This window comes from Tachysurus fulvidraco, chromosome 1, assembly GCF_022655615.1.
Source record: "Tachysurus fulvidraco isolate hzauxx_2018 chromosome 1, HZAU_PFXX_2.0, whole genome shotgun sequence".
Taxonomy (NCBI): domain Eukaryota; kingdom Metazoa; phylum Chordata; class Actinopteri; order Siluriformes; family Bagridae; genus Tachysurus; species Tachysurus fulvidraco.
In genome coordinates, this window is record NC_062518.1 from 35,605,454 (window position 1) to 35,628,911 (window position 23,458).

The 23,458-nt window shown below is 38.2% G+C and overlaps 2 protein-coding genes across 4 annotated transcripts; both read left to right on the top strand.

The window, feature by feature from the left end:
- Window positions 1-947: 947 nt before the first annotated feature.
- si:ch73-335l21.2 (RING finger domain-containing protein) lies at window positions 948-4,234 on the top strand. Its single transcript, XM_027165048.2, has 2 exons — window positions 948-1,131; window positions 2,130-4,234. The coding sequence occupies exon 2, from the start codon at window positions 2,218-2,220 to the stop codon at window positions 2,824-2,826; it is 609 nt and encodes a 202-aa protein (XP_027020849.1). The 5' UTR covers window positions 948-1,131; window positions 2,130-2,217; the 3' UTR covers window positions 2,827-4,234.
- A 1,736-nt stretch (window positions 4,235-5,970) lies between these two features.
- Window positions 5,971-22,151, top strand: dvl2 (dishevelled segment polarity protein 2). Of its 3 annotated transcripts, none has more exons than XM_027165000.2 (15): window positions 5,971-6,126; window positions 6,260-6,569; window positions 11,330-11,399; window positions 13,808-13,953; window positions 15,093-15,199; window positions 15,336-15,465; window positions 15,629-15,864; window positions 16,246-16,385; window positions 17,383-17,459; window positions 17,547-17,614; window positions 17,789-17,911; window positions 18,085-18,216; window positions 18,387-18,563; window positions 18,706-18,924; window positions 20,326-22,151. In XM_027165000.2, exons 2-15 carry the CDS (start codon window positions 6,409-6,411, stop codon window positions 20,853-20,855), a joined length of 2,316 nt encoding a protein of 771 aa, XP_027020801.1. In that variant the 5' UTR covers window positions 5,971-6,126; window positions 6,260-6,408; the 3' UTR covers window positions 20,856-22,151. The 3 variants fall into 3 exon arrangements, with proteins under 3 accessions (XP_027020801.1, XP_027020802.1, XP_047673889.1); XM_027165001.2 differs by having other exon boundaries at window positions 6,003-6,569; window positions 15,629-15,719; window positions 15,795-15,864; XM_047817933.1 differs by having other exon boundaries at window positions 6,076-6,094.
- Window positions 22,152-23,458: the final 1,307 nt, after the last annotated feature.

Here is a 23,458-nt window from a genome sequence, read left to right on the forward strand (position 1 = left end):
CCTACACATGTCCTAACATTGCAACTAATAGCTCTGTCTTTCTACCATACGCTGACTTCCCTACATTTACAGTACCAGTGTCTTTCTTGTCCTCCCACGCATGTCTGTTTGACGCTGACGGTAATTTCTGGATCTAACTGGCTGGGTTTTTACAACCCTTTTGGCACTGCAGACGGCCTTTGTCTGAAATATGTATGACCTCATTCTTCAGGAAGTGAAAGTGAAAAAAAGCCTATTGATGTAAATTGTGTATTTTGGGCATTAACTACACAGAATTGCAACTTAATTTATATGAAAATTGAGAATATCTAATATATTATAAAATCTTTTTGTTCCAATAAACATGTACTATTACATTTCAGATTCAGATTTCAATACTTGTTCAATACTGCAAGCCACAAGCTGTTAATGTGTGATCATTTGTTGAACATGTTGCTACAGGTTCTAAGAAGTGGAAGCACTTGAGGTCTAAAGTGCCTGTTTTGACTTGGTCAACACGAGTGGAGATGTCACGCTTTGCTACTCTCGCTCCTAAGAAAAAAGAGGGGGTGAAAAAATGAAGATGTATTTGAGTCCTCATGACTTACTGTACAATCTCTTGGCAGCTGAAATGCTAACCAACCTAGTGGAAAACACATGAATTTGTTAACTGTTTTTATAATGTTTACCCAAACACAATAACCTTTTTCCTGTTGGTACTATGCTATTTATAGTTTTCTTGGATAAATAGCATATTTGACATATAGGAATAGATGCCATGTACAATAAAAATTTAAATCACAATCCTGTCATATGATAATGAGAACTGTATGTTAACTTCATCACTCTTTTCCCTCTCCTAGAAACCAAACCATCTCTAGGTAATAAATGTCAGGGAAACCCACCCCCATGGTAGGACACAAGACAATGGACCTAGGGAATTAAAGAGAGGGGAAGAGAATCAGCTTAAATATTTTCTAAAACGTACGTGTTCATAGAAGCATGAGGCTTGACAGAGGTGACATTGAAGGCTGTGTAAATCTTTTCTTTTAATGTGCCGTGTAAAATGGACATCGTGCTCAAAAACAAGAAGAGACACAAGGCTTTGCTGGAAAACTAGTAATTAAATAGCACTAGTAATTCTTCAAACAGGTAAATTTACTTTCTTTCACAAATTAATATGTGATCAGCTGGCTTTGGTTATGATTTTGATCAACTTACCCACTTAGATTTAATTTCCTATCTATATCTCCACAAAGTATCCCTGCTGTCTCTTCTGTCTGCAGCTTGCTATACACTGTCTTGAATGACTATTCCTAAAAAGTATTGTAGCAGAGGCTGTTCTTCTGCCAATTTATATTTTTGTGTTCTAATTACAGGATGGAAAAGAAAGTTTTAGAAATTTAGTACAATTTTGTTGACTGGAATAGAGTATAGATTCATCCACATGAAACTGCTGTTGAACACAACTGCAAGCTTTAGTCGCACTTACTCTATAGGGATCGATACCGCTAGGTAGCTCTTGGTCTGAGCGATGGTTGCTCTGGTAGTGCCGAAGTGAATTGAGGTTTGGGATTGTGAGTTTAAAACAGAAACAGACTACATGCAACAATGAACATTACTCCAGAGAATATAATGTATGTTTGTGTAGTGTGTTTAGTTGGAACCTGTCCTAATATATCTATATGTCTCTCTACAGTGAGCAGTCATCTTCTCAACATACACACACATACACACAAACATACTTCTGACTAGCAATTTTTTTCACACAATACATTGCAGAATGCAGTGTCAGGTATTTTCAACAGCAGACATTAAAAGAGGGATAGTTTGTGGTTAGAGTTATGACACCCACTGTAATCATGTTTGGTCCAGTCAGCACACGCCATAGCCAATACTTATGAGGAAGTTGTTTCCAACTTGCTTATTTTGCACTATTGAAACACTTTCTGACAGGAAACAGTGTATTTATTTGTATTTGGTTGAATGATTGTTTCCTGTTTCTCAGCCGCAGTGCTCCATGAGGATAATTATAAAGCCACACATTTTTTAGACCTTTCATGGCTGTGAAACTTTATACAACTATATGAGTGTATGGCAATACGAATATATGGCTTTTGACAGTACACTAACAATCCTCTTCTTTACAGCTCTATTTTTCAGACAGGATTCCTTTTAGGATCCCAAATCACACTATAGATCTCAATCTTAGAAGTCTACCACCTACCATTAACCTCCATGTCAGTGGCCCCAGTACAAGTTACAACATCTCCTAAAGAGGAAATCGCTGCCAGTGGGGACTCCCCAGAGTTGGAATGCCCCGTGTGCTACCAGGAATATGATCAGGATTGCAAACTCCCACGTATGCTGGAATGCCTACATGTTTTCTGCACAGAATGCCTTCATAATATCCAGCTGTCCCCTCTCCACCCACCCGATCCCAATAGCCCTGCATCCATCTCCTGTCCCTTGTGCCGCCACTCCACCCCACTAGAAAGTGGTGATACACACTCCCTCCCATGCAACTCCCGTATCCTTGCACAGCTACCTCCTGTAACTTTTCGCCTGCCTGTGTCAGTCTCCACCCGAATGGGTACTGTCACTCAAAGGGTGATCCTGTCTCTGGAGTCACGGGATGCCCGGTTTATTATTTTACCTACAGTGAGCTTACGGGTGGAGCAGATGGCTGAGGGCTCAGGCACCCCAGAGTCCTTAGCAGGTCCAGTGGGGTTTAGGAGGAGAAAGAATCTGATGTGTGTCCAGATGTTGGTTGTAATATTTTGGATGCTTTTTGTCTTGGCCTGTGTGATGGGAGTGCTGTTTGGCCCTAATTTGTTCCACAACTAAAAGACAGAAAAAAAAGTCTAAATTAATTCATTTACTACATATAATTTAATGCAAAATGATAAATTCATAAAACCTCAAAATCTACTCTATACCATGGTATTGTGTGTGTGTTTGTGTGTGTGTGTGTGTGTGTGTGTGTGTGTGTGTGTGTGTGTGTGTGTGTGTGTGTGTGTGTGTGTGTGTGTGTGTGTGTGTTTGTTAATAAATGTTACATATTTTAATTTAGATCATTTATCAACTTTATTTAGCTCATTTAACTATTACCTAGTTAGTAGTTAACTAGTTAGTAATTAACTAGTACCTTCAAGCCTTTATTCCATTGTCAAAATGAATCCATATATTATGCAATGTCAATATATGTATTTCTTCACAAACTGCTATAATTCACACATTTATTTCACATAATTTAAATAAATTACAGTCTGTTTTTTAATGTATGCATTAAAAAAACCCCGAATTGTCATTTTGCCTTGGAAATGAAATGAATGAATCCACACACCATACTAACTACGGTAGTAATGCGCAGGAGTTAGATAAGCGCTAAATGCTGCCCTCTAGTGGATATTATAGAAAGAGACATTTGGGACTCTTCTCTTCATGTTGTTTTTTGATGAATGATGGTGAAATTGTTGTAGTATATTACTTTCAATTTTTCTGGTGCTACACTTAACCCTTGTTTTCTGAGATTTCACTGAATGATTGTAGTTCTCAGCTATGGTGTAACAGCTCTAGCATATTTAGTATAGCCAAGTTTTTATCTCAGTTTAATTTGTTAAGGACTGGATAATGAATCATTTCATTTCCATGTTTTGGCTCTACCAGGACTGTTTGTTTCTAAAATAATGTAATAGAACCAATGTGACCAACCAATTTTCTATAATCAAAACATTTCTCAGCAAATAATGGGTATGGTATCTTAATTATAGGTATAGTCTGTTGTTTCATATACAGTATGCATTAAATATGCATAATAGAATTTTGGAGTTGTCAATTCAGTCCAAAACTCTAAATCTTGATCAATTAGATTAATTGCACTACCCTTATCTATGTGTGTTAAGGCAATAAATGGCCTGGGAGGGGCAAAAGAGCATTCTGGGATGGCACTTATTATTATGGCAATAATGAACAGGACAATGTTTCATTTGCAGAATATGTGATTTAACCCTTGGTGTGAAATAACATTGTACATACTGTATTTGCTTTATGTTCCTAATAAGTGATTTGGTTAAAACAGCTGGAATATAACAATAAAGCATGAATTATGCAGGAAGAGCAGATCTCTCATGATTAAAATTAAATGATATTGTAATCAATGAACACATCTAGATGATGTAATTTGAAACAACTAATTGTGAAATCAATTATTATGAGAAAATTTTTACAATATAAAATATATTGCTGCAGTGTATATGTTTGTGTTGTGTGTGTGTTTTTTATACAGAAGTAGCCATTACGCCACAGTCCACGGAGGGTGTATACGCTGACAAATACTGTATAAGCTGCTCAGTGCTTTTTTTGTGAATAACTTTCCCGATACTAAAAGTCTTTACAAAAAAAAGTATTTGCAAATAGTCAGAGAAGGGCCGTGAAAAAAGAGGAAAAATTTATGGGGAAATTACATCTAGCTTGTGGAGCCCTGGTTTTCTGTCACTTGGAACATTATAGGCTTTTAGGTAGATGAATAACATGTCTTTAAAAAAGTATCATTCTTGGTGCAGAAAACAATGCAAATAGAAGAAGAAGAAGAAGAAGAAGAAGAAGAAGAAGAAGAAGAAGAAGAAGAAGAAGAAGAAGAAGAAGAAGAAGAAGTTTTAACTGAAATTTCCATTTTGTTTTGAATTTTATACACTGAATACAAGCTTTTTTATCCTTAGTTTAAAATGAGAAACAGATGACTGATCACTTGCATAATGAGCAAATTGGTTTATATGTTAACATATAAATATTGAAAAAATAAATAAATATTATATTTCTGAATGTGATGTATGTGTACACGTTTATTTCTTTTAACAGGTCTCCTGGTAATAATGAACAGTTACAGTACACATTATTTCCTTCTCCGAGTCTTAGTATTTTATGGTTAAGTTCATGTGAAGTCTGTTTTCTTGATCTGACTGATAGCTTCACTGCTCTCAGCAAACTGTTTGGGAGTTTCAACATGTTTTCATGTCTTAGATAAGATTTACAATAGTAAATATATGTACAACTTTCAAAGTAAATGGGCACCTCAATAAGGCATGTTTAAACAAATCAATAGTAGGTCAACTGGAGTGCAAATGAAGACAAATAAGACAGATATGCCGGTCCGGCTGTAATGGATTTTCACTAGGATTTTTACACCAATTAATAAACATGAACCCAATGAAGATGCAAACGTCTACCCTCAGTCCCATGTATTTGGGTAAAATCTCAATACACTATTTTGCCTAAAGTATGTGAACAGCAGTCACACTCTTTTGGGCTTGTTACACAACCCACTATAAATATAACCCCCTTTGCTTTTATACAAGCATGAAATCATCTGGAAATGCAGTCTACCAGATTTTGTAGAATGGCTGTGGGGATTTGTGCTCACTCTCCCACAAGAGCAGTTCTGGGGTACAAACATTGTTCATCTCATGGCTGTTTAGTGAGGTTGAGCTCAGGCTACTGTGCAAGACAGGAGTTTTTCCCCATAACAACTTGTCTAACCATGTCATACTGGATCAGATTTAGGCCTCTTAGACTAAAAAGGGTAAAAAAACAAAATATAAATAATATGCAAAGGTGCAGTTCAGTTCTTTACAGATGTGCCTAGTAAGTACTCTATATTACAGTTGTGTATACTGTAGTTTTATAACCATAGCAAATATAAATATGTACCATAAAGATATCATAACATTTGTGGCAACAGTTATGTGAATAACCACATATGGGTGTGAAAGTAAGGTGTCCACAAACAAGCTCAGAGATCTATGGGAAAGTTCTCCATAATGCTTGAGACATACAGTATAAATCGCCTTAAAACTAGCAAAGATGATTTTATTTAGTTTACGAAAAAAAGGGTTGTATTCTCAGGGCGTGGAATATTCCGCAGTATTTTAATGTTTTAGTTTGACATTGGGGTATTGGGAATGTCTGGGATAGGTTGGGAACTGGGAGCCGGTCGGGAGCGCGCGTGCATTTGGAGCTGTGTTACGTCACACGCCGCGTTGGCCTGCGCTGGAGAGGAGACGCGGTGCAGCGCCAGTTCCCCCTCCACTGGTGTTGTTGGAGAAAAGTTGTTGCGGTGGGTAGCTGGCCTGGGCCGCCCGAGTAAAAGTAGGCGTCTTATTCTCTGTTTAAACAGACAATTTGTAGCGTTAACCAGAAACAGCGGGATGCGTGTTCGAGTTTAAAGACGCGAAGGACGCACGGATTTAGGATTGAAACTTTTCTTTTTTCTTTCTTAAAGCTTTGGCCGGAGAAGCTCGGTAGACTGCGACTCGGGTCGCCCCTTCCTCCTCCTCCTCCTCCACCTCTTGTTAGCTAGCTAGCGTTAGCCGGTTAGCTTCCTCTGCCATACTTCTGAGGAACAAGAGGAGGAAAAAGTGGCTGGAAAAAATGGCAGAAACCAAAATAATCTATCACATTGACGAAGAGGAGACCCCATATTTGGTGAAGATTCCTATAGCGGCGGAAAAAATTACTTTGCTGGATTTCAAACAAGTGTTGAACAAACCAAACTACAAATTCTTCTTCAAGTCTATGGACCAGGACTTCGGGTGAGTGTGTGTGTGTGTGTGTGTGTGTGTGTGAGTGAGAGAGTGTGAGAGTGTGTGGAGGATGGACATGAGCCCAAGCCTAGCGCAACAAAGTGACCAGAGAAACTTTGCACTACGTTTCATCCTGCGATATAACAGTATACAAGAAAGTGTTACTGTGATTAACAAACCCGGTTGTTTACCAGGCACCGAGGAGACCGAGCTTTTATAGTGTATTGTTTCAAGGTAGCAAAGGATCATTGCAGAAATATGTGCATCCGACTTGAGGGTCAAACTAATTATACATGTGCCTTTAGAAAGAGGTAAGATTGGTGAAAACACGGTCTAATCACTTACATGTATGTTATTTCTTTGGTTTAAATGACCCACTAATCTATACAACATAAACAAAACACTGTGAGTATAAACCTGAGAAAGAAAACAATGGATCATGGTCAGACTAGAGCACTTTATTTTCCTTTAAACTACATCTGTAAAGGGGAGAAAACTTTTTTTTTTGGCAAGACTCCCCTAATTTCAATTCCTCTCTCGTGTGTCATATTGCGAATCCTCCTTTCTTTACTTTTTAGAGTGAATGCCAAGTCTCTTTGGGCTCTTTTCTTCCTCTCTTTATCCTGAATGTGGCCTTATTAAGCTCATGCAGTACTGTGGACCTGTCAGAAATGTCTCACATGCACCAAAACTCAACTCTTCTCTCATTTGGTGGTAATACGTGTAGTGTTCTTATTACTAAAGCTTAGTCTGTTTATGAGTAAGTTTAGTAAGTAAAAAAAAAAAAAAAAAAACCATTAATGTTTTAATGTTAAAACAATAAATTGTGTTTAACTGAAGGCTTAGCTACTAGTTAATTTCCATCTGTAGCTCCTGGGCAGGTAAACAGAGATAAACAATACATAATAATACATTAGATATGTATATTAGAGAAGTGTAATGGTCTACATTGTAGATACAGCATCAGTACAGTTAGTACTCTTGCTTCAAATCACCTCAATCTTCAATCTTTGTTGACATCCAAAAAGCACAAAATTCTGATGCATATGATGTCCACAATCCTTAAAAATACATTTGGGGAATTTGATGTCACTAATCACCTAGTGTGGTGGGATAACCTGTTCCAATTTTTATTGTCCATAAGGAAAGGATTGTAAGTTCAGGGTCATTTCATCAGTCCTTTTTCCTTGTCAAAAGCAGACATTGGAGAAAATCTTCAACAAAATTCTTTGATTTTCTACTTTAGGCTATGTAGCCTTGACAACATAGACTGGAAATATATGCATTACTGAGTACTTTTATTCTCCCACATAAAATAATACCTTAAAGCTGCTTAATGATTCTAATGCTTTAGCATGATTCTAATGCTAAGAGGCATTTCGTTGCTATGTACCTGTACAATACCTGTAAGTATCCATCTATTCATCCATCCATCCAATGACAATTAATATATTCAGTTTTGATGTAGCGTCCACCATGTTGCTCCTAAATTCCTTCAGCTCCATCTGGAATAATTGATCTTCGTCACTGTTGCCAGGGATTTCAAATAAAAGATCACCGCTGTGTCTGCATCAGTAAGGACCTTTCCGTCAAGTACATTAAGGGGTACCTGTGAGCTTACTTTGAACCTCAGGAAGAAAACCAGTACACACTGTGAACTTCATGGAGGACCTGTAATGTACCATTTTGGACATGACTCAGTAGTATGTTAGTAAGGAGACTACTACTCTCACTGAATGTAAAGCAGTGATTACAGCATTTAAATTTCAGGCATAGTTTTGTATTTCCTTGTAGTAGTTCTATGGTGTCGAGTAGCCTGTCTGTCTGTGTGTGTGTGTGTGTGTGTGTGTGTGTGTGTGTGTGTGTGTGTGTGTGTGTGTGTGTGTGTGTGTGTGTGTGTGTGTGTGTGTGTGTGTGTGTGTTATTGTTAAAGTGCAGAAATGCATAGATGGGCTGTAAGGTGATATGGTGGTGGAGGGGAACGTAGGGAAGTAGAATCACTCTGATGCTGCTGTTTTGATTGCTGTGTGCAGAGCCAGCTGTCAGCCTGCCTGTGTGTGGTAGAGAAGGTTTGGAGCATGGTGTGTGTGGTGGCGGGGGTGTAGTGGAGTTGGAGAGAGGCCATTTGCTGGGTGTCTGGGCAGAATCAACACAACGAGGGCAGAGTGAGCGTGCATGTGAGAGAGAGAGAGAGAGAGAGAGACGGACGAAAGGATGGGGGATGGTTGTCGATGGTTGCCACTTTCATCTTGTCTCGTTCTTAATGTATTTTCCGCAGCACTGTAGCCTTGGATTTGAGCAGGATCATTCCTCTCCCTCTCTCCGATGCATATCTCTGTTCCCACATTCTCTTGCGCTTCAGTCTATTTTTGAAACGCCATATCTCGTAACCTAGATTTACGCAGTATGCTGGAGTGCATTGAGCTCCGGAAGTATTTTTTGGCTAAGATTAGGGGAGAAATTTAATTAATTTTGAATCATTTATTTAATTTTAAACATTTATTCCATCTGTTGAGGAATTGCTCTGTTTTTTGGAAAATTTGTTTCCCCTTTCTTTGAGAATAACAATGAGTAATACATAAGAGATTTTCTCAAGTGTTTCAGTATGTCCTAGTTTTTTTTTTGGTCAATCACGGTATTGTTGGATGGAAGAGTTCTAAAGTGCGACGTGAAATAAACTGTTATAGATATAGTTTGTCTGCAGAGCATCAGGAGGAATGTGGCCTAAGCCTTAGCCCTCTTTCTCACTGAAAAGTTGTTATATACATACAATAGTTGTTATACACACACTATATATATGCTTGTTTGTACACACTAAATATGACAGTCACATTTGTTAATCTAACCTCATGTTTACATGAAGAAAACAGCCTTGTTTGCTTGTGGCTGTAATTTTATTGGCAACAGGCTGAGCACAATGTGACTGTGGTAATGTCTGTATTTAATGCACATGCTTTCAAACACTGATGCTTTTACTGAATAAAATCCCACAGTGGCTTTTCTTCAACAACACGATCCATAACTCCATGTAACTCCAACACGATCCATAACTCCATGTAACTCCAACACGATCCATAACTCCATGTATGTTTCTTCAACAACACGATCCATAACTCCATGTAAGTGATAAGAAATGTAATGTCCCAGACTAAAATAAATAAATTGACCATGTCTCCTTCATCTTACCAAACAATAAAAAAAGAGTGATTAATGAACTGAAATAAATGAATTAAATTCTAAAGTAAAATATTAAATAATATAATTATTCTGAATATAAACACAGATGAAAACAAGCGAATTAAATAAGGGAAAGTGCACATTTTTTGTGAATTAGTTTGGATATCACTCAATCTCATCAATAATCTGATCATCATCTGGTTTTAAAAGTATACTGATTATTTAAGTGTTCATGTGAACAACATGCTGTGTGAAGGTTTAAAGCTGTTATCAGTTTATTTACATTTGCATTCATTCATATGTTTATGTTCAGTAACTGCCTGGGTAGCAGTTTGACAGGATGTAGTCATGGCTTCAGGTGTCTCTGATTAAGCACACACTAGCCCATATCCTCCATAGGGGAGCGCTATGGCTGATGGGAACTGGCAAACATTGGTATTGGACCAAACTGGTGAGAGAATGCAGGATAATAAATAAGCATGGATGTTCAGTTTTTCAAGTAAGACTCGATGTTGAGATTCTAAGTCATAGATTAATTTTAGACATTTATTTTCTGCCATAATGAAGTCTCCCTAATGCACACCGTGTTTAAAAAAAAACATAGGCACAGTACAGTACATTTCTCAGGGTTGTCTGTGGTGGTTGTGATTTTCAGAAAAATTTTATTAACTGACCTACACACAGGTCACAAATAAGCACAAAACCAGTAACACTCTTATTCTGTGCAGGGGCATAGTACTGATATTATTTTCTGCAATAAAGCATTTTAAAGACCGAATTCTTGTAGCGTGGTTGAGAACCTTTGCCTTAGTGGGAAGAGACTCTGCAAATTACTACAAAGCTCCTCTGACTAATCACCTTTATCCTATAATGAGGCATTTCTGTCCTGATGGGAGTGTCCCATTCCAGGATTACTGTGTGTAATTGAAATAACAAAGAAATAGTGTGCGCAGAATAAAATGTATTTGGAATGAGTTGTTTTTGTTTTTTAATTTATGGCATGAACAAAGTTATGTGCAAAATGGCAAAAAAAACAACTCTTACTTCACTTACACCCATTTTCTCTCCCAATCATCTGCCAGTTCCCAACCACTGACCTGTTCTCATGTATCATATGACAGTGTCCATCAGAGAAGGGTGAAGGCTAATCTTCTTGAAAAGCTGCTCATGCTAGGCATCATAGCGCAGTGTAAAACACTTGAAGAGAAATGTTCTTTGCCCTCTTCCACATACAAGAGTCCACAGCTGCCCGTGATCGGTTACTATCTGTTATTATGATTAAACATGTGGATTCAAAAGTCATCATTAATGAGTCATTACCAGTTCACCAGTCATGAGTCAGGAATCAGTATTGCTTCAATTGATTTGCTAAGGTATCACATTTTTTGAATGCAGTTCAAGGATAGAAACGTTCTTAAAAATGTCACCATTATGGAGCAGCAGAAGCTCGTAGGATACTGTATGTTGCTATGATGATGAGGGTAATGGATCAGAATCGGGTATTAACATGAAGTTTGTGAAGTTACTGCATTTAAACGAGAAACGTGGGGTTAGCCATTAATCCTTTACTGATTAAATACTTCTCTTTCCAGAGTGGTCAAGGAAGAGATTTCTGATGACAACGCAAAGCTGCCTTGCTTTAATGGACGAGTGGTTTCCTGGGTATGTTCCTTCGTTTCCTGCATTTTTCTTGTATCTTTTGTATACGCATTTCTTTCATTAAATGCTTACTACATCATGTGCTTGTGATTGGGATTCTAAGGAAAAGTTTTTTTCTGAGTTGAGCTTGAAGCCTTTTTCTAGAAACTTTATAGTAAACTTGAATTGTTTAACTGAAACACAGCAGCACTCTTATCCACCTTTTCAACTCCATTTGTTTAGTTTCTTAATCTAACCCTGAAGAGCTTTAAGTGTCTGGCTTTGCCTTTCACACTGAAACCCATTCTGTGCTAGACGTTTCCAGTGAAAAGCGTGTTCTCAAATCAAAAGGCTTGGATGAAACCAAACCCAGCTAGACAGAAACGCTATACCAGCATCAGGATATTTCATGTGCGTTGGAGAGAGAGAGTGCACAATAGCAGTGAATCCATTAACCCTATTAAAAAGGCTGGTGAATACATGTGATTTCCTCCCTTTAAAGGTCCTTAGCCTCTCACCAACTCTTTAAATTTAATTATTTTATGCTTTTTTAAAAGATTAAGGTGGTTGATTTTAACATATATCAGGTAATAATATTTCTATCATTTGAATAGCAAAGGTGTAGTTAATAAACTCAAGTAGTTTTAAATAGGACTAACTGCCTCAGGCAAAACCAAGTCATTTCTTATATACTGACAGCTATTGAAGTGCTGATTTATTTGTTTTCTTTATCTCTCATTCAGAGACATTGGAAATTTGTAACCTGCAGCCCTGTTTGTGCTATTTCTCACAAATATCTTTCCATGTATCTTTCAATGTATCACACACTATCTGAACTCATCATCCCAAGAAAGTCTTTTAATTTCATTTATAAAACATAGAGTACAGAGTACACAGATCTCTGTGTATAAGAGAAGGAGAATTTGTTACATCTTTTCTGTTTTAGTAAGTAATGGCTATAACAAATGTGCATAATCTAAGTTTTTTGGATTCTGTGGTAAAGCACGGTGCTCATTCCTGTTTAAGGCTTTTGTTTGATGTGATTTCTCGACAGGTTTGTCCAGGTTAAAACTGACTCTTCGGTTTTTATTCTACCGCAACTGAACGGAATGCTGCAGTGCTTTTAGCCTCATTTCTAGCGGTCTCTACTACATTAAAGACATTCAAGAATTTGCTTGGAGGATAAAAATGGAACAAAAAAAAAAACCTAGATTTTTATTACTCATTTTCTTTAATTACTTGAAACCGCTAACACTAAATGGGCTGTTGCGGAATCTTTTTAAAACACGTGACTGTGATTTCTCATGGCCAGAAGGAGAGTGTTTACAAAGTAAAAGGAGGAGAAAAAAGTAACATCCTGTCTGCCATTTTTACGCTCATCGTGCCCATATACTCAAATGCCACTCTCTATCTGACCTGAACTAATCACTGGTGAGAGAAACGGTCACGTGGATCAGCATACAATTTTATTTATTTACGATTAAATGCTAATTTACAGGTCTATGATGTTTTGCTCAAAAATGTGGTGCCTCAGACAGAGCCTCTTGGCAGTAGAAGGCTGTGTTTGTCTCGCATCCTTGTTTAAACTGAGCGTGTGTTTTAAATGTGAGATGATTGTGCGCCGCACTTGAAGACTCAAAAGCTCACTAAAGCATTAGAACTGGCTCCACTCTAATAAATGCTCATTTGAAACCAGACTTGTGGACCATGACTTTACACACAGTAACCTTATTTCACAGGGTTAAGAAAGTTCTTTGATTGCATGCAGTACAGTTTATCAGATATATTTATTTACTTTGAGTGAGAAAGCGCCTACTTAGAGCCTCTGACTTCCGGGCATGAATCCCAGCCAGCAGGAGCTGGACAACTTGACCCGCTCTTATAGATTACACTCCATTACTTTTACTTTTATTTTTCACTTGATTATCTCTGAAATTTTGGTTGACGTTAAAAGCATTTGAAGGCATCTTCTCTGCGTTCATTACTGAAGTATACTGCTTTTTGCTTTCTGTGTGTTGTGCTCAGGAAAAGAAGATAAACCTAAACTATGAAACAAACAGCACATGCAACAGCGACGTAAACTCTTATTTGTTTTTTTTTTACAATCAAATCAGTTCTCTTTGTATATTTTCACTCTTATGGTATCATTCAGAATCACTTCTCACCTACAGACTAACTGCCACATTTACCTGGACTTTAAAAGGATGCATTTATGAAGCCTGATTTAAATTTTTTTTAGTGTGGAGAGTGATTTCTATCCGCAGTGTTTCTATCTAATAAACCACCACAAATTACATTTGACAGTGTGGCAATGAAAGAAACTGTGTCGCTGTCTTATCCAAGGTCAACCCCTGGTATTTTGGACAATATGCTAGTATTTGAACATTAAATTAGCTTGTCTTAATTCTCTTCTCTTTTTTTTTCTTTTTAAGCTTGTGTCGTCAGATGTTCCTGCAGCAGAACCTGCGCCACCTCCAGTGGAGGTCCGAGCTCAACCATCACCTCCTCCTCCCCCGCTTCCTCCTCCTCCAGCTGAGAGGACTGGGGGCATCGGAGACTCAAGACCTCCCTCATTCCAGTAGGCATTTTCAACATCCCCTAAACCCTTTTACTTTAATACTGTTGACCCAGGGATTTGTCCCTGGCACAGCATCATGATCTCAGTCAACAGTGTTGTTTAAAGTTGGTGCAATGAAGGGACAATATTTACATGTATTTATTCCAACTATGCACCACTGTACTGGACTTCGCCCACACAACTCGCTGGCACAAATCGTTTCTTTGCCAAAGGTGCTGAACAAATTCATCTAAATACTGAGGTGTGTTGATGTATTATGTATGCATTTCAGTTTTTATTGCAAGCTTCACAGTGAACATGTAATAATGATAGAAAGAGAAAAAAAGAGTAATAGATATGCACATACTTATGGAAAAAATGCTGGCTTGGGCTGTACCTTGCTCAAGGAAACCACAGCAGCAGATTAGCTACACCATGAGCAAACGGTATAAAGAAATGAAAATCTACTTGATGTTTTTCTTTCATTTTGACTAGAGAGTGTGCTGTTCAATCACATCTCTGATTTACTTTAAAATATACTGTTTAGCTATGCAAATGTGTCTTTAAAATGTCATAACTGTGGGATTTGTCCTGTCTTACTGATTGAAATTCATTTGCAAAGTTTTCTGGTAAAAATCTGCATTCAAAAACTTAATACAAATTGTGGTTATTCAGGGTGGATTTACTTTATACAATTCAATGTCAAGGTGAAGCTTTCTGTATTTTTCTAGATCCCAGTATATTATCTTGTCCCCCAAATCACATTAGCTAGTGTTTGTGACTACTAAATAACTGGATACTGTTTAAAGCATATCGAAAAGGTTTTGAAAGGGATAGATGTCTTAGCTACGTTTGTCTCATACTTTCAATACAAAACTAGGACTATGGTTAGTGTTGGTGTTTAATTTGGGACAAATTTAAAATATGAAATACGTTGAATAAACACTTAATAACCGCTTTCCCTGTTGATTTCATGACCTTTAGCTCTGTGTATCTGCACATCCAACGCTTCATACACTAACAACAGTGTTGCCATGTTTTGCTAAATATTGGCAGCTTTAGGATCATCTTTGATCATTATACAGTTTATACAAGTTATTTAAAGTCGCATACGCCATAGCATGAAATGAATGCATGTGTGTCTTTACTTGGTGTTGCAGTCCGAACGCTGCAGGCAGTGTGGAGACCCTGGATGAACAGACAGAGACGGAGTCTGTCGTGTCCTTCAGGAGAGAGAGGCCTCGCCACAGAGAAAGCATGGAGCATGGTGAGATAGGAACTGTGTACTGTCAGATAGATATTAAACTGTTGATCTGAATATTTATAAGCAACATCTATCTCAGTCTTCTATGTATCTCACTCTTACTCATTTTTCCATTTTTACTTTTACTAATATTTACTAGGTCCACGTATAAATGGACAGTCACGTATGGAAAGGCACTTGGCAGGTTATGAAAGTGCTACCACAGTGATGAGCAGTGAACTGGAAACCACCAGCTTCTGTGATTCAGATGATGATGACACCATGAGCAGGTTAGAGGCAGATGGGAAACACAAGAAAGGAAGCACTGAAGCTTGGGCTGTTATGATTTTTAAAAACTGAAGATAATAAGATAATGAGTCAGTGTTTAAATGATGTGGTGTTTCTGATTTATTTTCTCTGTGTGCCTGATGCTGAGGTTAATGTTGTGCACAGGTTTAGTAGTTCAACAGAACAGAGCACTGCCTCTAGACTGCTAAAGCGCCACCGCAGACGCAGGAAACAGCGTCCTCCAAGGCTGGAGAGGGTACTGTGCACTTTTATCATCAGACCTGAGTGTTTCCTATTCTGTTTTCTTACTATTTTTTTTACTTTCTTGCAGGCATCATCCTTTAGTAGTGTGACAGACTCAACTATGTCTCTGAATATCATCACAGTCACTCTCAATATGGGTTAGTACGTTTCAGTGCATTCAGATTCATGAGATTTTCTCTTGAGGCAAACGCTTGTTTAGTTTTATTAATCCGGTCTTATCGGTTTACTTTTACCAACATTGTTTCAGAAAGTATTGAAAATGTTTCTATAACATCAACAGCAACTATTTTTATCACTGCAGCTCCAGCTAGGTTCTTGTTACTCCGCTTTACCTCAGGATGCATGACATTGCCTTTCCGTTGATTTTTACTTTTTTCCCCCTATTAAAGCATAACCTGTTGCATTTCATTCCCTATGTATTGTCCTTGTGCATATTAAAGATCTAATTGCTGATGTTCCTTAAAAGTCTTGACTGGTTACCCGACTGCTGTGTTTATTTTCATGTATGTGTTTAACAGAGAAGTATAATTTCCTGGGCATCAGTATTGTGGGACAGAGTAATGAGAGAGGTGATGGAGGCATCTATATTGGCTCTATAATGAAGGGAGGGGCAGTAGCTGCTGATGGACGAATCGAGCCTGGGGACATGCTGCTTCAGGTGAGAGAGAAATTAGGCGTTGGTTTGGATGCGAGAGAGAAGGAGGGCAGAAAACCTGTTAAGGAATCATTCATCTGTTCATTGTTTTAAAAGATTTAGAAGATTGTGTTACAATTTCAGTTCATTTCAGTTCATACCTATACACACACACACACACACACACACACTTACACACACACACACACACACACACACACACACATAATGGGGGCATAGCTGGACGGGATGTCAATGTATGATCTACTCACTGAGCCTTTAATTTGGAAAAACTTCACCAGCACATTCATGCAATGATCTAATCAATTGTGTGCAGCGGTCTAATGCATAACAGGGATGTGCAGCTTCATGGATGTGGTGTAATGGTGTGGGGAATTTTCTTGGCACACTTTGGGCCAATTAATACCCGTGAATCACTGAATTCCACAGCTTACTTGAGTATTGTTACTGACTGTGTGCTTCCCGTCATGGCCCCAATTGACCATTTAATAATATTTTACACGCTGATAATGCAATATGATGGTTTCAAGACCATCCAGACACCAAATCCGAATTAGAACACTTTTAGGATGTGATAGAACAGGAGATTCACAACATGAAACTGCCCTTGAAAAATCTGCAGCAATTGTATGATGCAGGCATGTCAACATGGACCTTAGAATTTAGACCTACTGTGGACGAGTAAAGGTATTATCTTATCACCAGCTCAGAGGAATGTTTTCAACATCCTGTGGAATCCATACTGTAAAGATTTGAGATGTATACTGTCCAGTATTATTATAATACATAATGAATTGCTTAGTGAGTGTATATTTGAAACAGGATTTACAGCCCTGTGGCTATAGATGAACAGTGTGTCTGATTGGAGCTGGAACTGGAAATCTTTATATTTAATCTGACTGGGTATCTAATCGAATTTAAGAATTGTTTTATAGTTGATGAGCTTTGCATAGGAAGTGGTGTAATGTGGAATAGTGTCAAATGTACTTTTTCTTCACAGGTAAATGATATTAATTTTGAGAACATGAGCAATGATGACGCAGTCAGGGTTCTACGGGAGATTGTGCACAAACCAGGGTGAGGCATCCACTGTTTTTTGTGCATGTGGAGGCAAACATATATATATAGCATTACATGACTTGCGTGTGCCTAAATGTGTTTCAGACCTATCACTCTGACAGTGGCTAAATGCTGGGACCCATCACCTCAAGGCTACTTTACACTTCCACGTAGTAAGTCCCTTCAAATTCAATTTAAAATTGCACTGTATTATACTAAGTGATTTTATGAGGGTCAGATTACCTTGTATTGCATGTTGATTGCATTTGTTACTTGACAGGAAGTACATAAAGAAAGAAGAAATAATACATGATGTGAGCGGTTTCTCGTTTCCCTTTTTTTGCCAGATGAGCCTATCCGACCTATAGACCCTGCAGCCTGGGTCACTCACTCAGTAGCCATGACGGGAGCGTACCCACCTTACCCAGGCAGTACAATCACATCCAGCTCATCTGTCACTGAGACTGAACGTATGAATATATCGTATCTAAACTCTTGTTTTTGTTCGTTAACTTGTCAAAGTTTGTTGATTGCTTCTCATTCTCTGATTTTCTACATATTCCCACCCCACGCCTTTTCACTTCTTTAAGGCTTTCGCTTATCTCGTGTGCCTCATATTATTCTTGTTGTGATTTGTCAATAGGTTTTGATGAGTTTAACCTGTCTCTTCACTCTGATATGGCATCTGTGGCAAAGGCTATGGCCTCTCCTGAGTCAGGTCTAGAAGTGAGAGACAGAATGTGGCTAAAGATTACTATCCCTAATGCTTTCTTGGGTAAGAATATGTTTTGAAGTAGACTTTTAAGCAGGTATTCCTAGCTAATCCTTAGGAATGACTATTTACTGTATCATTAAAAAAACATTATTGGTTTACATGTGAATAAAAATAGAGATTACTGCTAGTTTAAACTGGCTGAATAGATAACAGTGATTTATTTTGTGCAGGCTCTGATGTGGTCGAGTGGCTTTACCATCACATAGAGGGCTTTCAGGACCGCAGAGAGGCTCGTAAATATGCTAGTAACCTCCTTAAGGCTGGTTTCATTAGACATACTGTCAATAAGATCACCTTCTCTGAGCAGTGCTACTACATCTTTGGAGACTTCAGTGACTGTGAGAATTGTGAGTGTTATCCATTGGAATCTTAAATCAAACGTATAGTAATTCTAAAACATAAACAAATCATTGATTTAGCTTTAATCTAACCAACTCTGTTTTATTAAATCACTGGTGTTCTCACTCCTATTCTTTTCTTAAATTTCAGACATGGCTAACCTGTCCCTCAATGATAACGATGGTTCTAGTGGAGCTTCAGACCAAGACACACTGGCCCCTCTCCCATTACCAGGGGCAACACCGTGGCCTCTGCTCCACTCTTTTCCATACCAGTATCCACACCCCTACAACAGCCAGCCGCCTCCGTACCACGAGCTCTCCAGCTACAGTTACGCCCCTGGCAGCACGGGTAGCCAGCACAGTGAGGGTGAGAAACCACGTCTTTCCTGAATCTGTATTCCTATTCTTATGTGATCGTCTGTTAGTGCGTGGGATTCAGAAGTCCAGCCAAAATATCACCTGAGGCCCTCTAGTGGCTGGCTGTAGTACAAGCATAAACCTTCATCAGTCCCAAGTTAGACAATGGGAAATGGACTTATACATTTCCACGTATTATTTTTGGGAATCGTGTTCAGTTGACCCTCAATAGTGAAATTAATGCATTTTAAAAGAGTTATTCGATAAAAGCGTTTGGTGGATACAGTTTGACAATATGACAGTTATGTATACTACCTATGAATGAGTACTACAGTATAAGTACTACAGCAAAGACATGTCTTATTCTTATGATTCTCATAATTTTATTATGTCAAAGCTAGCAGTCTTATACTAATAATACAACAAGCAAACCAACCTGAGGGAAGCAGTGATTGCATAAACAAAAAATGATCATATGACTGTGGTAAACCTTTTCAAGCTACTTTTGAATGAGTGGCACCTAAAAGAGTGCACTTCATTTAGGTTAACTTATTATAACTCTTTCTATCTTTTATGAAAATCAGGCAGAGCAGCAAATGTAATTTTTTTCCCTTAATGAATCAATTTCTTTGCCAATAAGCGAATAAGTTGTATTAAGGGCAAGTGCTAATTACTTTTTACTAGTATATTTTCAGTTGCCATTTTACCCAAGCTACTTATACTTTTGTTACATTAAAAGTATTGATGAATATATTTAACTAGCTAGCAAATGGTAGCTCAGTCAGTCATGACTCTAAGGTCGCTTTCCATAGAACTGTAAAATCACTATACTAGAAAAAGTGATTTGTACTTTTTTCTATTAATTATTAATGCAGTCATTGCCACTTTGAGATAGAATGTGTGTAAATTGCATTTCAGGTATGTCAGTGTGTGCGCCCAAATGTCCTGAATAAGGTCTGTGTCCATTACATTACGGGGGTGCTAGAGGTGGACCTTCTGTGCAAATGGTCGTTTCCACAGTGCAGATTCTGGCTCCGGTTTTTGCAAGATGCCATCCCCCAATTTTAAACAAAAAGGGTTTAAAATAGCACACGGACAGTAATGTTGATATATATATCATATATCATCCACTCATTCATACGAACATTGATTTTAATGTTCTGGATTCAGCCAATAAAAAGCTCATTATTGATCAAATGTTTTAGACCCTCTGTGACCCCCTTTGAATAGGAGTCAAACAAACGTATAAAAACACTAACTTCACAAGCGCTTTGGTGTGTTGCAGCATTTGGGTATATGGCATATTCTAAGGAAGTGTTTGTACTTTTTGAAGCTTTCTCCTGCCTGCCTGGCAAGTGTGAAATTTATGCATTTTAATGACTTAAGGTTTCTTGTCCCTCTGTGTCTTCAGGGAGTCGGAGCAGTGGCTCTACAAGGAGTGAGGGTGAGAGGAGGAGGGGTAGTAAGAGTGGAAGCACTGTGGCTGGCAGCACCCGCGACGACAAATCTCCCAACGGGGGCGGAGCTGACTCGCGCTCAGGCAGCGGCAGTGAATCTGAATATTCCGTGCGTAGCCTAAGGAGGGACCATGGCTCAGCCACACCAAGTGAGCACAGTCATGCTAGTCAGCGCTCACATCATCGGGCACCTCCCCCTCATCTAGCCCCATACCCACCTGGCATTCCCATTCCATACAACCCCATGATGGTAATGATGGTACCACAGCATCCACATCCGCACCCAGCGCTGGGAGCTCCTCATCCACAGACAGCTGGCACACAGCTACACCCGGGCCTGCCTCCACCTATTAATCCTGGAGGACCACCTGGAGCTCCACCCACACGTGATCTGGCTTCTGTCCCACCTGAGCTCACAGCCTCCAGGCAGTCTTTCCACCTAGCCATGGGAAACCCCAGCGAGTTCTTTGTGGATGTCATGTAAGGAAAGTTAACATAGGATAGGCGTGTCTGTGTGTGTGGGATGAGTGAGTGAACCAGTGAGTGTGTGAGTAAATGAATGAATTATCTATGTGACTTTATCATATTATAACTGTGAGCCTCATTCAGTAAGCGACTGAGATGTAACACTTGGTATTGCTGCAGGATAGCTCTTCATAATTGGCATCTATCCTTGCCGGCAGGAACAGGGTTTCTGTATAAAGCTGGACATCTTGCACAACTCAGATTTAGCACATCAAGTCTTTTTTAAGTTAGTTCACTCTCACAAACAGGGTCTAGCCTCCCCAACTGCGCTGTTTTTTGTAAACATTTCCTGACACTTTTTTCCTGCAAATATTTATCAAATAATGCAGGGAGCACTATACTCTGATTAACATAGGAAAATCTCTGAGGCCTCTTTATATCCTATGAAAGTATTTGCCTTGGCGAAATTCATCCTGCCCAAACGCTGGTTCTTTTGATCTTTAAAAACGTTTGGGTTTCTGCATAACCTACCTGCAGAAGTGTGTTTCTGTTTGTTTAAATAATGCAGATTATGAAAATCATGTTTCCCATTAGATACTGTTTTCAACCAAGAGCCCATGTATCTAGTATTTTTTTTTTACAGAAATAAAAAATCAAGTTTATAAAGGATTCTGGATGTTTTTGACAAGGCAGCTATGAAGTGGTGTTAGTGAGTTGTATTTTCTTAAATCCTTGCAACCATGAGCTTCCACAGCTAAAACATTTAAACATAAGGGGAAGCTTTTTAACATTGTGGTAACTAGTAATGAAGGGCTGTTATTTACAGTACACCTTTGAAGTGTGTAAAACTCATTAATAAATGACGATAAACTAATGTGAAACAGGGTTTGACTTACAGGATTATAAACAGTTTTTTCATGATCATTTTCTCTGGTACTGTGGACTAAAGTTGACTGAGGAGCAATCATGGTCAGAAGCGTTTACCATCGAACACAGCTGCACATGTGGCCAGACTAGAGTTGTGGTTACAGACATTGGTACCCTGAGAGGGAGAATTAATTAATGCCAAAACGGTACTTATGCTGGGTAGAACAGGCAGTTTTTATAATCCACATATTTCACATTTCTACTCATTTTTTTTTTTGTTTTTAGACTGACAAGCATAATCATTTTTGTATGAATGAATATATGAATATAATCAAAGCATACAGGTGCTAAATGAAGATTGAACAGAACAGTGGCACTTTTGGTGCCATGTTGTTTGTTGTCACTTTCTTGTTTCTTACTCAAAATAAATTTGTAATAGAAGAGAACATTTCTGGACTGACACTTCTTATTTTCTCCCCAAATATACAGATTTTATACCTTTATTAGGCATTGCATGACTTCCTGAAAACCCAAGAATGAAACATATTGCATAAAATTTAACATTTTCCCTTGTGTCACTTTTTGTATTGTTTATTAAACATATTAATATATGCATTTTAGAATGTAAAACATGATGGTACATGGATTAGCTACTATTAGACATGATTGAATATGTATGTACACTGCCCTGTGATGGACAGACATCCCATCTAGTGTGTATTCCCATCACATGCCAAGAGAAGCTCTGAATGCTCCATTACCCTGATCAGCATAAACCAGTTACAGAACATGAATCAGTCAACAGAGGAAATCCGCTTTATGTCAAAATCATTGTGCTACTCATGATACTACTTAAGTGGCCACTCATGGTGTGGCTGATACCCTACACACTTCAGAACTGGTGTATGATCTCAGCAACAGTTAAAACAGCTGTCGATATCCCTATTATGCACAATGGAGAAAGGGGATCTATTAATACTGTGGTGGTCACTCAGTGATTTTTAGCAGCTGTCCTGTCTAAAAGTGTGTTGTGTAGTACCACGTGTACAGGTATGTGTACGTGTGTGTTCAAATATATATTTGATATTTGTATATATACACATACACACATAAATTTGATTTTTTTTTATTCTGGAAAATGTTCCAATATTATACATCTGTGAGAGGCAAAAGCATGTGAACATTGGTACTTACTTTCAAGGTAAAATTTTTATTTCAGTCAATAGGATGACAATGTTTCCATGAGTGCCATATTTTATTTAAAGAACAGATATATCAAAGTCTGATGTTCTTGCTTCCTGTTTGTGGAAGTAAATCATGGCAAAAACGATGGCGATTTCTGAGGTCTTCAGAAAAAGAGTTATTAATAAGTTATTAATAGCTGTAAGCGGTAGAAAATGGATGGATGGATGGATAGCTGTGCAAAAACTAAGTAAGAGGCATTCAGAAATTGTACATATAAATGTAATTTTCTAGTGAAGGAATGCTCTTACTAATGTTAGGTGACACCGGGTATCTACTTGCACTGACCATTTTGTCAAATAAAAAATAAAATATCATCTCTGTTTAAAAAGAAAAAAGTAGGACCCCCCCACCCCCCCGTAACTCCTGATTCGCATATTATTTACACATACGTTTATTCCTTCTTACATTAACTGATTATTTTAAAATAGTCTACATATTGCACATAAATAACTGTCTGGTTTGGCTCAGCTACAAAATCAGACTTCAAAAGTCTACAGAGAACAGTTCAGA